The 16,016-nt window shown below is 34.3% G+C and overlaps 1 protein-coding gene across 1 annotated transcript; it reads left to right on the forward strand.

Annotated features, from left to right (window-relative positions):
- LOC120623686 (TNF receptor-associated factor 6-like) lies at positions 1-6,826 on the forward strand. The gene is made up of 7 exons (XM_039889858.1): positions 1-565; positions 952-1,103; positions 1,479-1,600; positions 2,300-2,493; positions 2,774-2,934; positions 4,181-4,435; positions 5,560-6,826. Exons 1-7 carry the CDS (start codon positions 524-526, stop codon positions 5,885-5,887), a joined length of 1,254 nt encoding a protein of 417 aa, XP_039745792.1. The 5' UTR covers positions 1-523; the 3' UTR covers positions 5,888-6,826.
- Positions 6,827-16,016: the final 9,190 nt, after the last annotated feature.

Below are 16,016 nucleotides of genomic sequence, written 5' to 3' on the forward strand. Positions count from 1 at the left end.
AGAAAATGCCTGAAGCATTCCACTCCGCTAGAGAAAACGAAGTAGTTATGTGGAACTTGCACAACTAAAACTCTGTGTGTTCATCGACAGAACTATAAGTGAGAGAACAGGATTCACTTGCGTATTCACCGCACTATATATAACTCTGGTTTCGTTTTCTAAACGTTTACATCTTTGTCTTTAGACGCTGGAGCATCCCAAAATGTTCACTTTACAAAGAACTATTATAAAGTTACTTAACAATAATTGTTATGTAACACTTTTGAAGAAAACCATGAAGGTATACATATAGGCATGAAACAACTCTTTTTCAATTCTTTCCTACACAACACATGAAAAGTAAAAATTCACGTTCCTTTCGACGTTATTATCCTAGAATTGTCTCGCTATCATCTGTCAATGTCATCGGTCATGTCAATGTGTCATTTTTACATATTTAGCATAAGCGATTTGCATGTTTTGGTTACTCATTCAAAGCTAAAAACAGTTTTATAAATGAAAGAACACTGAGTAATCGAAGGACATGGATTCAAACAAAATAAAAAGTGCAACGGAAGGAATTGCAGTAAGTATAGGTTTCCAATTATTTTCTCGGAATTAATGGATATAAGTAAAAAAGAAACCCCACACAGTAAGGTTGTGGAGGTCACAAAATAAGAATGAGTGATTGGTCGACTACCTATTCTAAATTTTAAGATAATAACACGCGCTTTAAATACTATAAGTACTTATGTTCTACGGCAAAAAAAATGGTACCTTAATCTGTGTTCTATGCTTAACTCGGCGAACTAGAGTTAATTGGAAGTATTCCAGCACCTTGGGACTCCAATCTGGCGTCTGAAAAGCGTAGTAGCATATACTCAGCTTTACTACACAGGTGTTATACCAAGTTTACTAAGGTCGAAAAGTTATTGAATAGTTTGTAAACTTTTACATATCTATATTTTGTAGCCAATGGGTATAACTTCATTGAACGAGACAGTACTAAGCAACCAGCCAGAGTCCAGATATGAGTGTCCTGTATGTCTCAATTGGTTACGGGATCCTGTCATAACCACATGTGGACACAAGTTCTGCAAGGGCTGCATTACCTCTTGGTTACAGTAAGTAAAGTTTGAATCCCAGAATGCACTTTTCTAAGTTATGTGTGTATCTAAAATATCACTTGCTTCAACAGTAAGAAAACATCAAAAGCAAACCTGCATGCCTTATAGATCTCTTTAATGTTCTCAAAGACCAGCCACTGGCCTTAAAAGTCTTAACCCCTTTTCATTGTAGAAGAAGACCCGTGCCCCGTAGTGGGCCCATAATGGTATGATATGATGATGACATGTCTCAAAACTACCTTAATGTGGGTTGGAACCTTTTTCTTTAACTATGTCCAAATAATACTCTTAATTGTTTAGGTTAGATACGTATAAAATTATCACTTATAAATTCTTTACCTCTTATAACTATGTCGTAATTTTTTCTTACAGAAACAGTGGCCATTGTCCCATAGACAACATAAATCTCAGCATGAAAGTTGATATTTTCCCTGACAATTACACTAAAAGGGAAATTCAAGAGCAACGGATGTCATGTCCATTTGCAGCTAAAGGTGAATATGAGATTAAATACTATTTTGTCTATTGTCTGTGATTGTGAAGATGCTTGTTAGGCTAAAGCTCCGGCTGTAGAAAAAAGGAGCTGTAAAACAAGGTGCATAAATTTAATTTTACTCTGATGTTACATTTTCTAAATATACAGGCATCACCCTTTGATACAAATATTTTACACTGCAAGAGTGCTTCAGTAGCCTCCTATCATAACATATTGGCACTGAGCACATTTGAATCCTGAAGGTTCCAAAGTTATAGGTAGCTTTTAAATTAACAAATTCAATTATCACCATAATTACTACAATTTTTTTATGTATGCATCAAAAGTGCCATTTATAGTATTATAGTTGACAAAAGCGGTGATAGCCCAGTGGACAGGACTTTGACTTCCAGGGGGGGTGAGTTCGAATCCCAGCAGGCACCTAACTTTTATAAGTTATACGTTTTAAGCAATTAAAATATAACTTGTTTTGACGGTGAAGGAAAACATCTGCATGCCTGAGAGTTATCATTAATGTTCTAAAAGACGTTTGGACATTTGGACATCCACCAACCTGCACTAGATCAGTGTGGAGGACTACGGCCAAACATACAGTCCTGTAGTGGGCGGGTAATGGGTTGATATGATGATGATGAAGTTGACAAAAACAAAAAGTAACATATTAAATCAATGAAAAGACCGGTTAATTTCTTTCCAGGTTGTGCCGTCAAAGTAACCCCATTAGATTTGGATGGGCATATAACAATATGCGAGTTCAACCAACCAGATGTCTCCACCCACGCCGAAGTGAGAGTGCCATGCTCATTCCATGCTGTTGGATGTAAAGATACTTTCGATAGCCAGGAAGATATGAATACTCACTTGCATAATGATATACAGAACCATATGAGCGTGAGTTCAGATTACTTTCTTTTTTTAATTAATGGCAATGGATTGAAGTCCTCTAAGACCTTGAGTTTCTTAATCTTCTGTGATATCTGAAGTTCATTTTTTAATTCAAGACAGTATTTTGACACATTCAGATATGTAACTCTAAGAATATTTTGCAACCTGATTTTTAAAGTAAAAAATCTAATTTTATATATTTTAAAAAGTGTACAATTGGGAGAACTTCAGCGGAAGATCTCCCAACGCTGCGCTTTTCAACTTATTTTCCTAATATTTTTTCTAGTATTTAATGAACGCATACTCAAAGATCCAAATAGACAGTGACATATCGAACGCCAGTATCGATGCGAAGGAGCAAGAGGCTATGAGCTTATGGGAAGCTCCGGATAAAAATGGTGCACAAGCCTCAGCCGCGCCTCTGAATAACACGAGCGCACTTATTAGGTAAAGCACTTATTACTTAAACTTAGAATTTCGAATAGGCAAAGAAAAGTAAAGTCAAAGCCAAATATTTTTTAATTGAAATAGGCACTTTTAATTCATACATTACATACTCGTATATTGTAGTGAGATGTTGGCGATAACTACTTTCTTGAACTTAAAACTAAAGCTGTGACTGTTCCAAACGCGCCCTGATCTTAGAGGAGGTAAACTTAGCCGGGTATTCTTTTTGTAATCACCATCTCACATTGTTATTTAAAACTATTTAAAAGCAGCCCGTTTTTAACTATAATTCCACTTAACTTAAACCACTGTTTAATCGTTTATGTAATCCTTTATGACTTTACTATAAGCTTACATTAATTAATACAAAGTTTGAACTTTTCAAAAAACATATCCAAGATATCATCCGGTAAGGAAATACATCCTTAAAGATATATTTATATATATCGCTTAAATCAGTAAATATTTAGCCAGTTTTTAAAACTATTTTGTCTGCATTTATCAACTAATGCTTACCCTTCATATGGTCTTGATGGAATATATTAACTAAAATACATAATTTATGTATGGCCTTATTTGAAAATGGGTGATAGCTTTGCGGGTAAGACTTCCGCTTACCCGAAACGTAAGCGGCAGCGAGTTCCAGGGGGGGCGAGTCTTCGGCACGCATCACCAACTTTATGGAGTTATGTGCATTTTAAGCATTTGTCTTTGACTTTACAATGAATAATTGTTAAGTTATCATCATCATTGTAAAGTCAACATCTCCTGAGGATGCTCCGGTTTCGTAGCGAAACGTGCGTAGAGTGTTCATGGCCGTAGATCTGTTTGGTGTGGAGTATAAGGATTGAAGAAATTATAAATTACACCATACAGATTTTCCCGCTTATCGCGGAGTACCTATAGCAAATTAATCTCAATTTTCATAATACATCATGGAATTCCGAAACACTTTATTGCACTATAACATAGAGGAAAAAAAACAGTAAACAATGTAGAAATGCAAAGGCGGCCTTATTGCTGCAAGCAATCTCTTACAGGCAACATTTGTAGACAGGACTTTACAGCAAGAGAACGGGATAGTGCCAAGAGGCAGCCATACCGATTGTCCTGATTTTCGCGGAGTGTAGCCAATTAAACTTAATTTTCATAATATATAATGGAATTCCGCAAAGTAATGCCTGCTTCTATCCAATATTTGAAAAATGGACAACATAATACTGTGGTTCCGATTTCTTCCTCGCAGAGCACTTTACGAGAGAGTTGTGGTGTTAGAACAGAGAAACCGTGAGCAAGATATAGTAATCGCAAACATGTCCAAGCAGCTGTCAGCTCTATCCGTGGCCAAGATGAAACAGAGTAACGATATGCTGCTACGGTACTGCATGGGCAACTATATGTGGAAGATAGACAACTTCAAGGCGCGATGCGACGCCATGTTGAAAGACCACTTCAAGATGCTTTACAGCCCAGGCTTCTATACTTCGCCGAATGGTTACAGGTACGTTTCACCTTAATAGTAGGATAGTAGGATATACAAAATGTTGTATATCCTACTATCCTACTATCCTACTTCCTACTAAATATAATATAATGTATAATATCTAAACTTATATAGTAAAACTGTAACTGGAAGATTTAATAATAATAAACTTTATTATTATTTTCTATGCATTTAATATATATTAGATACTTTATAATCGATACTGATATCATTCATGTAATATGTTTTTTAATTTTGGTGTAATGGTGTTTGGTGTAATTTGTTCGCCAACTTAAACGAGGGTTCCAAACGAGCCCTGGTCTAAGAAGAGTCCACGGCCAACTTAGCTGGGTATTTTTTTATTATCACCATCTCACAGTTAATTCATATATGAAGTTAGAGCAATTCATACCCAAGCTTTTTTATCGTTTAAGTAATCCCTAATATTGTAATAGGATATTCTATAAGCTTACGTTTTATGTATTTATTTAGAGCCATCTCAAAGATTTCATTCGGTATTTTTTTTATAAAATAATATACAATTACCCTGGAACGAATTACCAAATCGCTTACTTTAATTTATGCTATTAAAATAACCGGTGAAGGAAAATATCGTGAGGAAACCTGCATTCCTATGGTTTCTCCATAATGTTCTCAAAGGTTTGTGAAGTCCAACCATCCGCACTGGGCCAGCGTGATGGACTACGGCCTTAACCCCCTCTCATTGTAGGAGGAGGATTAGTTACTCAATTAATTGTACGGCACATTCAGATCATTTAAAAAAAATATATAACATACGATAATTCACACATAGCCATCTAGCCCCAAAGTAATCGTAGCTTGTGTTATGGGTACTAAGATAACTAATGAATATTCAAAGTCAAAGTCAAATACTTCTTTATTCAAATAGGCACATAGATGGCACTTTTGATGCGTTATTATATACAAAATGTGTACATAGCAGTATGTACACATTTTGGATGTATGGATAATATAAATAAATACTTATAATGTACAGATAAACACCCAGATACTGAAAAATATTCATGCTCATCACACACACATTTTCCAGTTGTGGGAATCGAGCCCACGGCATTGGACCCAGAAAGTTGCCCGTCAGAAAATCACTCCTTTACTTCCAGATTCTGCGTCCGGCTGAACATATCCCCGCAGAACCCACTCTTCTTCGCCCTCCACGTGCATCTAATGAAGACTGAATACGACGATTGCCTCGAATGGCCCTTCAACGGACGCATCTCCTTCGCGACTATCAACCAATACGACCCGGAAATGACGCAAAGAGACACCATGATGTCCAATTCCAACCTCGTAGCGTTTAGGAAGCCGACATCGGAGATTTGCGTTCGCGGTTTCGGCTATACCGAGTACGCGGTCGTCAGCGACGTGGTCAGGAACGGTTTCGTCAAAGACGATGTACTGATAATAAGAGTTAATATTAGGTGTGTATGACAGGAGGAGTGATTTTTTTGTTATTACTTTCGACCTGTTTTAGTCCCATGGCTGTCGTAGTCCCAAGTTTTTTTTTTCTTTTTCTTTCGTCACACAGATTTAAGAACATACAGAACCCTCGATTAGCCATTATTACATGCAGTGCATTGTGTCCAAATCAGTAACTCGCCCCAGTCTCACCTCACACCTACAGAGTGTTGCCAACTCTCAAACTTTCCCTTTTTCCCATTTTATGGTAAACGTTTAGAACATAAGAGGTAAAATAATTACTGTCAACTGCTAAACGGAATAATGTTACCAAACGCCTGTTCGAGAACCACTACTAAAGTATTTGATGCTTCAATATTAGTCCTGTAAACGGTTTCTGTAAGTTCTTAGCCATCGAACTTTCATAAATACCTGTGTTCCAAATCATTTTTCTATGTAACTTTTTTAATAACTTAACATTTAACTATGACATGATTTTTTTACTTGAAAGTAAATCAGGAGTAGATAGCTGAACTGTCATTTAAAAGAACACTTTCCTAGAAACCGTACATTCCATATTATTATTGGAGGATATTCCGATTGTACCTCAAAATCAGTACTTATCTTTGTATAACTTGCAATGGAAAGTCACTGTTTAACAGTATAAGATTCACTGTTTGTAAATTATTCTAGTACTAAGTCAAAGTTTTGTACTTAAAACACTGTAACTGAGTCCGTCCGACTTTTAGTATTCAATTATATTTTTAGAATAAGAATAAGATAGATGAGTTTATTTAAAAAAAACAGTATTTTTATAATCTCTGTAAGATCTGTTACCATAAATTTATTTTTAAGAAAATTAAAACTCTATTAGAGCACAAATTATATGATTTTATCGAAGTACTCTTTAAACATTCCATCTTCTTACTATTATACTATCGTAAGTCATAAAAGTCTTATAATGTATGTAATCTTTTCGTTACTTTTTAGTGTAAAGCTTTTACAATGTAATAATAAAATACCACAATCTGTAGGTATCTATATATTACTATACTAATCTTTATTATAAAGAGGAAAGATTTGTATGTTTGATTATTTTTAATCGAAAAATTACTCTGAACGAAACGATTGTAACCATTCATTTACCAAAAGCTATTTTATAGAAAGGCTAAATTTGATTTCAGTAATTATATAATTTTCAACCTGAAATAATTGTATTTGCAAGGTGTCGTTGTGGATAAAGTAACTGCTGCACTCCCTATACGATTTGTAAAACGCAATTGCTGTACAAAAAAAATATTAATCTTAAGTAGATGAAAAGGTGGACGACACTTTGTACTTATCTCTTAAAAATAAGTCACATTAACGCATTTTATGTAGTTATAAAAAACCGCCGTCATTTTTAGTCATCTATTATTAATGCTTACAAAAAAAAACAATTTATTTATAAGCCAAGCCAATCTTCTGTAGACAACCTCGCTTATTGGGCATGTTATTTGGTCTCATAGTTCAAAAAATAATATGACGGGACGTACGGAAGGGTAAGGTATTCGCGTAGCCAATATAACAAAGAAATCGCGGGGCTATTACGTAAATAATGAAAATCTTATTTAAGTTTATTTGTTTTAATTAATTGTAATACCTACTCTTGTTTGCTTTTTATTTTCTCCCATTAAAAAGTAATATAAAAAATGGTTTACCTGCATTATAAGACAGGATAGAAAAATATTATATTATATTATGCCTACGTAATTTTTTTTATAGTTATAAGTAGTTAAGTATAAATGGTGCCTTATATATTCTTTTCATGTTATTAAATTTTTATCTTGTTACTATATTTTCTATTGAATAAATATTTTTCATTTATTTAGAACAGTTTGAAATAAAATTATAAATATAACCTAAAATAAACTATTTAAAAACTAAATAATATCTAAAACGTCCTCGAAACCACCGCAGCGAGGCACAGTTCCCAAGATGCTGGCAGCATTGCCCCTTTGGATGGCCAAACTAATACGTTGGCCAAGGTAACTGCCCGCTCTAGGATCACCGGTAGACTCGATAACCCTTTTCGATAATTCTTTGAAAAGGGCTCTTGCCTCCGGACCCCACGGTCCCAAAGTCTCTACTCCAAAAGGCCAATAATGAAGCTGCTATCCAGGTTTTCATATTTACGCCTCTTGGCCTGCTCGGCACTGGAAGCAGCCGCACCTACCATCGACGAAGTGGCCTGGATGTGTGATGCAGCTAGGGTATCAACACAAGTTGCATCCCACAGAAGTGACCTTCCAAGCCTCTAAGGTATGAGCGTCATACCATCAGGTCTCTTGCCATCGCTCCGCGCCAAACCAATAGGTTCTAATACAGCTGGTACGTGAGCGGTAGCTAGAGAACGTCGGATGATGTCGTTGATGGTGCTATGGCGAGAGAAGCGACCAGCGCTTCTTGAACAGGAGAGTCCATGGTGACCGTAGGTGTCAACGCTGTCACCGCAGTGGCATCGATGAGGCTGAATTATAGAGGCGCCAAGCCTAAGACCAATCACCACCGATAGAGTAGTTTGGTCTAACATAGTGCCCAGGTTAGCTGAAGGGAGAGCATGTAGCCAGTAGCCGGACTCCTTAGCAGAGAGAGCGAGAAGACGAGCACGGTCTCTTTTAGATGGCATTTGGTCTAAAAGTGTGTCAAAAGCTTTTTTGCAAATAATGTCCCACTGTCTCTGTGAAGAAAAAGAAACCGGCAAAATACTGGGACTAAGAGCCGACCAACTATTTCTTGCCTCTGCCAAGTATGACACTTCTAAGGAACCCAAAGAATTGGATATAATTTTTTGAAAAAGAGTGTGTACCGCCATACCCTATCGGAAGTGAGGCCTGGGTCCATGCCTGATTACTTATGGGACAATTTAAAATATTAACAAGAATATCTTTTATATAATTATCCGATTTTTCTATTAAAAAATTAAATTTCCAAAGAGGTGAGCATCTAAGAAAATACGTAAATTTTGGAACAAATAAACAAAAGCGAATAATGGTTAGAGCCATATGTGGATTAATTTCGAAAAGACGATCGGAAGTGTTGCTAAATTTGGAATAAATTGTGTATTTCAACAACCTTCTTTCATTTTTATTGTCGTTTTATAACCAATGAGACAAACTATTTGATTTGCTGTGTAATTTTAGGGCATATATAATATTTTATATATATAAATATAACTACAAATTGGATATCGTAATTAATGGACAATAGTAATCACTCTCCATTCATTTGCCCTCAATTTATGTCTTAAAAATACTACGATATGTATGCAAGTGCGTTTGTTTATTTGTACATGTTAACCGCTAAAACAATGCTGGCGAAACTTGGCATACATATATTTTTAATCTAAGAACAGAAATTACATTTTCATATGACATTAAAATAAAACATGTCCGATTTTATAATTTTTTATTATGTTATTCAAGAATTAGAAAACATTGACTTACAAATTAAGTCTTATAATAAAATATAGGAATATTACTTATTATCTAAAATATTGTAACGCTCAAATTCATATCACATTCAACCATCACGTTTTTCCTTCAAATTTTATTTGTAAGTACCTTTGACACCCCTTCCTACAAATTACTTTAGGAATACTTAAAAAGTATACGTAAATTACGAAAAGCTATGAAAGAATATACTTTTTTAAATTAAATTTGGGATATTCTTACCAAATTTCTTATTAGTTTGTAGATAAAGACATTGTCCTACAACTCTACTGTATGATATACTTTTTATGTGAGATTGCTTGTTAAATAACATTTTTACTTAATGTAAAATGTTATATTTTATTAATTAAATGAATTCTCAGAGATATATAGATTTTATTAAAAAGTTCTTTCGGGAATTAGACAATATTATTTCAGGCAATTTATTTTAAAGGGTATTTTGGGGATAAGTGTTTGGTTAGTTGAAGGATTATAGTTGTTACATTGCTGCGCTATTATTTCAAGAATGGCTATTCATGCAAAGACTTGTATATTTGAAAAAAGTTTGAGTACTAAAATAGGAAATAAGAATATACTACTAAAATAAGACTTAATTACTTGAAAAAAAAAAGTTTAATAATATTATATGGCTTTTACATTTTGACCAGGCTAACCACTCTAGGCAAAGTTTGGTAGTAAATTAAAATAAATAACAAAACACACTTCGAAAAAACGCACAATAAACTAAATAGGCGAATAATGTAAATAGCTTCCTAAAATTAAATTAAATCTTGCTAAAGTAACACGTGCCGATATAAAAATATAATCATGATATTTTAATAAAAGGAAATTATAAATATAATATTCATACCTTATTTTAACAGAACATCAAATGAAACTGGCTAAATTGACCGAACTAAAATTAAAATCATTTATGTCTCTCATTTTGGACTTAACCCATGACCACAATAGACTCTTAAGAATTCTTATCTGTCCAGGACTCTTAAGAATTTAAAATAAGTTTATATACAAGTAGCCAAACTTATTTTAAATTCTAAAGAGGAACGCCGGATTCGCTTACTAAAATCTAAACGCAACCTTATTGTTCACTTCAATTTCTAGCATTTAGTACATAAAGCGAATGATATATAATATGGTGCGATTAGCAATTTATAGACGGTACAGTATTCGTCTTCAAAAATTTTAGATAAATAATTGTGCAAATTTAGTTATTCAGTAACTTATTAACAAAGTTTTTTGTATTATTTGAGAAGCTTAGTTACGTCCAGAGGCGGAGTTTTCAAAAGTTCTTATAAGCTAATTTGGGGCATTCGCAATGTTTTCAAGTCATCCTCTCCCATAAAAGTCAATTAATTATTTATAGTATGTGTATGATCGAATCAACGCAATTGCGTACTTACAACTACCTTAAAAAATTAGCTTCATTTAGGTGTGATTATTATACTTTTGTGCCATATACGTAAACTTGCTTTGCGTTGTTTTTATAATTTTTTAATGGCAATATTTACCCTAATAATATTTTGTTTATGGTAACCACTCATGTTTACCAATGATCTTAGATTGGATATAAACGAGAAATACTCCAAAATTAACTTTAATTACCTCTATACGTGTTGATCAAAATAAATCATTTCTTTTAATTAATTATAATATTTCGTTAAATTCTAGACTGCAAAGCATTTTTCTGATCAACCAGAAAATCTTACACAATTTTAGTTAACTACCAATTTTGACTAACACATTTAAAATTTGGCATATTTTGGGTAATTTTTAATGTCCGTTCGGTGGTTTCTTGTAAATATTTCCTTAGTTAAATGAACATACAAAATCTACGATTACATATACATAATATTGTTCATTACATTTTATAAGATTAAAATTTTATTACACACATTATGAAATTGACGCCAACAACCAACAATAATAAGAAAAGTAATTATTTAAAAAGTAAACTAATTTCAAATGGAATAAAGGAAGACTTTGTGAAGCGAAGCAAGGAAATATTGCAAAAAATACTATATTTTTCAAATATAGGCAACGGTCAATAACACGTGTACTTTTATCTCTATCCCACGCTCCCAACTGTTTCGCACTCTCGCTCGCACAGTCGCTGACCGCCTCCCATAAGTTACTTAAAAAATAATAAAATGTCTCTCCAATCGGAATGTTTTGCGACTATTGTACCAATAAATTAAAAAAAAATCTTACTGGTAAGATAAATTCAGCGTCAAAGTACTTATGAACACGATCCGTCACGAATCAAAAAGCCTATAACCTAAATCATATCACAGTTACGGTAAATGAAATGCACGTTCACATCTTCACGTGTTCTACAAAGATATCAAAACCTATTTAGTTTATTAAAATACAAACATAACATATTGTTTGTTATATATATGCTGTGGCTGTAAAGCAAGCTAGCATTTATAAACAATGAGCACTAAGCTTAATTTGCTATAATCCGCGAAAAGCCGCAGAATCTGTATCATCCTCAGGAGATGTTGACTCTACAATCAACTATAAGTCTTAGAAATTGGTCATTTCAAAGATTGAAGAAATTATAAAATACATCGTACAGATTGTCCTGCTTTTCGCGGAATATAGCAAATTAAGCTCGATACTCATTGTATATCATGGAATGCCGCAAAGTAATGCCAGCATCTATATTAGTGTAATTATTACCCATTAGTGTAAATTGTGATTTGAAAACTTACAAACATAAGGAAATATTAAATTAATCTGAACGGAAATTACAAAAAATAAACATAGATATTTTGCTTATCATTTTTATACAGGGTTAAATAAAAAATAAGCCAGGAAGCTTTCGGCTCTATCATTAAAACTAACAACTTTTGTTCAATTTCTTTTCAAAATTCAGTATTGTAATTGTAGATATAAGTTTGCTCGCGTGGTCGGCGCGGCCAAAGGTCCTTGGTCCGTTGCTATAGCAACCGCATGCGCCGCCCGCGCCGCGTTAGCCCGAATAACTCTACCCGTGTGCTGAGTGCGAGATTTTCCATCTATTCTATCGCGTAAAAGTTAACTATGATTTGTATGGCGTCGAAAGAGCGCCATCTCTGGTCCGCCAACACGCGATCGAATAGTTGGAAGATCTCGCACTCAGCACACCAATCCCGGCACAGTCCGCTTGCGACCGACGGCACTATAAGACGTGAGCGGTCTATTGCATTAAAGTTGTGTTAAGAGTTAAACCGTATTAATTTTTTTCATACAAATTAATAAATCATTTCTGTACAGTAAAATTACACTGTGGACAAAATAAATGTGATTCGACTAAGTCGCCTAGTCGGGTCAGTGACCGCACGGTAGAGTTTTGGTTCGCACGCTGTTACTGATGTTACATGACAGAGTAGTAACAAATAGAGTCTACAAAAGTATATCAAGTGTAGTATTGAATATTTAATATTTTACAAAGTATTGACCTAAAACAAAAGTTGTTAGTTTTAAATGTAAACAGCTACAGGCCCAAAAGCTGGTATTTTTGGACTTGTATATAAGAGTAATTAAGTTAAGTTTTTTTTCTTTCTTCATAATGAAATTCAAATTTATATAGACTAACTAAATGTAACAAAAACCTAAGTCTTTGAACATACTAGTTCCAATATTATTATAATTTGTACAACGATTCAGATAACCGTATTTGATGGTACCATAAAGGTAAAGTAACAACTGAACAATTATTAGATAGTGATGAAACTACCTTATTTATCTATATTAAAAATATATATAATCCTACCCCAAAAGGCAAAAAAAATTGTATTCTGAAAATATGACAATCGCTATTAAAATAATAGTAAATAAATAAATATACTACGACAATACATACATCGTCATCTAGCCCCAATGTTAGCGTAGCTTGTGTTATGGGTAGTAAGATAACTGATGAATATTTTTATGAATAATATACATATATACTTATAAAGTACAGATAAACACCCAGACACTGACAAAACATTAATGTTTAACACACAACATTCTCCAGTTGTTGAAATCGAACCCACGGCCTTGGACTCGGAAAGCAGGGTCGCTGCCCACTGCGCTAATCGGTGTCAATCGGTGTCAATAAAACAATGGTACCGACAACTGCGAATTTAAAAAAAAATCGAGCCACTTTATTTTACAAAATATGATGACTCGATATTTAGACAAACGGAATCAACGACACTATTACTTTTTAATATTTTTAACATTACTAAATAATTAAAACGAAACATCAGAATTCTTAATATAAAGCTTAATTGTTATATTCAACTTAGGCGCAGTATAAAAATATCATTATACATTACATGTTACTTACAGACTCACTTATCATTATCTCCGACGTTCATTTTCCTTTATAATTATTTTTTGTTGATTTATCAATTTATATTGATAGAATATCAACTTAATTCTAGTTAAAGTACTTACTCTCTCGTTTTACTCATTTGACAGATACCCAAAGCATTGGTGATGATACTGTTTTAGAAAAATCTGAAAACTAAACTAAATTGACAAGTCTACCCATTTAGTTTATAGTTTGCTCTTTTCCCACTCTATAGAGCAGAATGCGCGATCGCTATTTTTTGAAATGTAAATTTAGTTTAGTTGACAGTTCCATGCACAACAGAATTGGAACCATTATCTGTTGTTTTAGAGAACTGTCACATTAGTAAATAACCTATGACTTATATCAATAGAAGCGTTCTCAGTATCAAAATGTATTTGATTACATAATTTTGAAACTTTTTCAACTTTAGAAATGAATGCACAGTCTATCTGGAATATGTAGTAATATAATTAATTATAAATTTTAATCCTTAAATATAACACTGAAGGGATAAATAAATGATAAATCCACAATATAAGTTCCAATATAGTAATGATAATATAATAAATAGTTCGTGAGCTTCTAACCTTTCCGATAAAACATTTTGCTGCCGCCAACACACTTAAATTCAACCAAGACCAACTATCAAAACTTCAAAATTGAGGGCTACCATACAATCATAAACATCACAGATTAATATAGTCATTCCAGGCCGAATAAACTCAAATTTATGGGTCCTGGATCCCTTAGAAGTTAACACAACAGAGCCGCCGTGTGTGCGGGTACGCAAATTTATCTCGAATTTGCACTTATTCAGATCCCCACTATTTCATGATGCATAAACTAACATAAAACTTATAAGGTAATAAATGTGATATTTCATAATGCTACTTGTCCTATTCACACAATGGGATGCACATCGTAATTATAAGTTTCGAAATTAAAAAAATATGCAAAGGACTTTTTGTTTTCTGAGTGTTGTAAAATAAACATTTTAAAACCCTTCAAGAAAACACAAATCGAGGCTTCAATTGGATTCTATTTTTGTTATATCGTTTAAAAATGGATATGCTTTTTCCGAAATTATACCTAATATCCAATAAACAGCCGTTGAAAATTTGTGGGACCTAAGTTTACTTATGTATGAGAACGATTTACTTTTCACAGTAGCCCTAAATCTAAATCCAAACACCAATACCACACAACGCACTACACAATATTGCGATGCAATTGAGGTCCGAATAGGCAGCAAATGTTAGCCAATCCTCAGAGGGAGCTGCTAGAGTCTCCCGGGAAGTGCATGAGATTGTCCCCGCTGCAGCTAGGAGTTGGCGAGGATGGAGGATCCAGTGAGGCCCGGGAAGCTGAGCTGAAACTGCTCGAGCTCAACTCCTCAGGCTCCGCTTCGAACCTGCCTGCTATTCCTGAAAAAATAAAGTGTTTTAAAATTAGGAGTAGAGCTTCCGGGAAAGTATCAGCGTTTTTTTTATATGCATATAGAAGAGCGCTTGATGGTAACTGATGAGGCAGCCTAAGGGGGAGCGCGCTTGCCTAGAAGATGCCTATTCACTCTTGATTTCAAGGTACTCATATTGTCGGTACTAGGGAAAATGGAAGCTGGAAGGGCATTCCAGAGCCTTGCGGTGCGAATCAGAAACGAACATGCAAAGCGCTTCGTGGTATATCAACCATCGAACCCCGCGCTTCGATTTCTGCTGCCAAGCAGAATTGCTGTGTTGCGGTCAGAAGTGATTGCTGGTGTAATACCAGGTACAAGAAACTAAGCACCTAAGCTTCAAGTTGATGGACACATGGCGGCACTTTATAAGACGTGCTGTGTGTTCGATGCTGCTTAGTCCGTAAATGAGTACTAAAACATAGTATGAAGTGGAATAGGAAAAAAAACCTCATTTTTTATCATCATACAGGACGTCTCTTTTATTGTTATTAAGCACTTACACCGAGCAGTTTGCTGGTTGGTAGTACTAAAGCGAAAGTGTGTCTGTTTGTTGGTTACCTGTGTTTGGTTCTATCAACGGATCTTAATAGATAGAAAGAGACGGACATACGATATTTCCAGTCCACTAAAATAACGCTTCCTTCTTAATGGCCGTTCTAAACTAAGCGCAAAGCAGCGCAAAGAACTAGAGCTACACCAATACATACAGCTCGTTCTTTAATTTGCACAGGTAAGCTAGTTGCACGAGCTATGTCCATACTTAACTTGTGCAAATAGCCTACCTGTGCAAACAGGTAGTTCGCACGAAATTAGGGATATTTTGTTAGGACAACTAGTTGCTTCTCAGCCGTATTTAATTAACCTTATATTTTAACCAGTTATTAA

This window comes from Pararge aegeria, chromosome 5 (assembly GCF_905163445.1).
Source record: "Pararge aegeria chromosome 5, ilParAegt1.1, whole genome shotgun sequence".
NCBI lineage: Eukaryota > Metazoa > Arthropoda > Insecta > Lepidoptera > Nymphalidae > Pararge > Pararge aegeria.

What these genes read in the sequence shown, in the direction of transcription:
- LOC120623686 (XM_039889858.1), top strand. Translation starts at nt 524, where the DNA reads ATGGATTCAAACAAAATAAAAAGTGCAACGGAAGGAATTGCA. An exon ending in ATATACAGAACCATATGAGC is followed by an intron (nt 2,494 to 2,773) that starts GTGAGTTCAGAT and finishes TATTTTTTCTAG; the next exon opens with TATTTAATGAACGCATACTC. An exon ending in ACTTCGCCGAATGGTTACAG is followed by an intron (nt 4,436 to 5,559) that starts GTACGTTTCACC and finishes CTTTACTTCCAG; the next exon opens with ATTCTGCGTCCGGCTGAACA.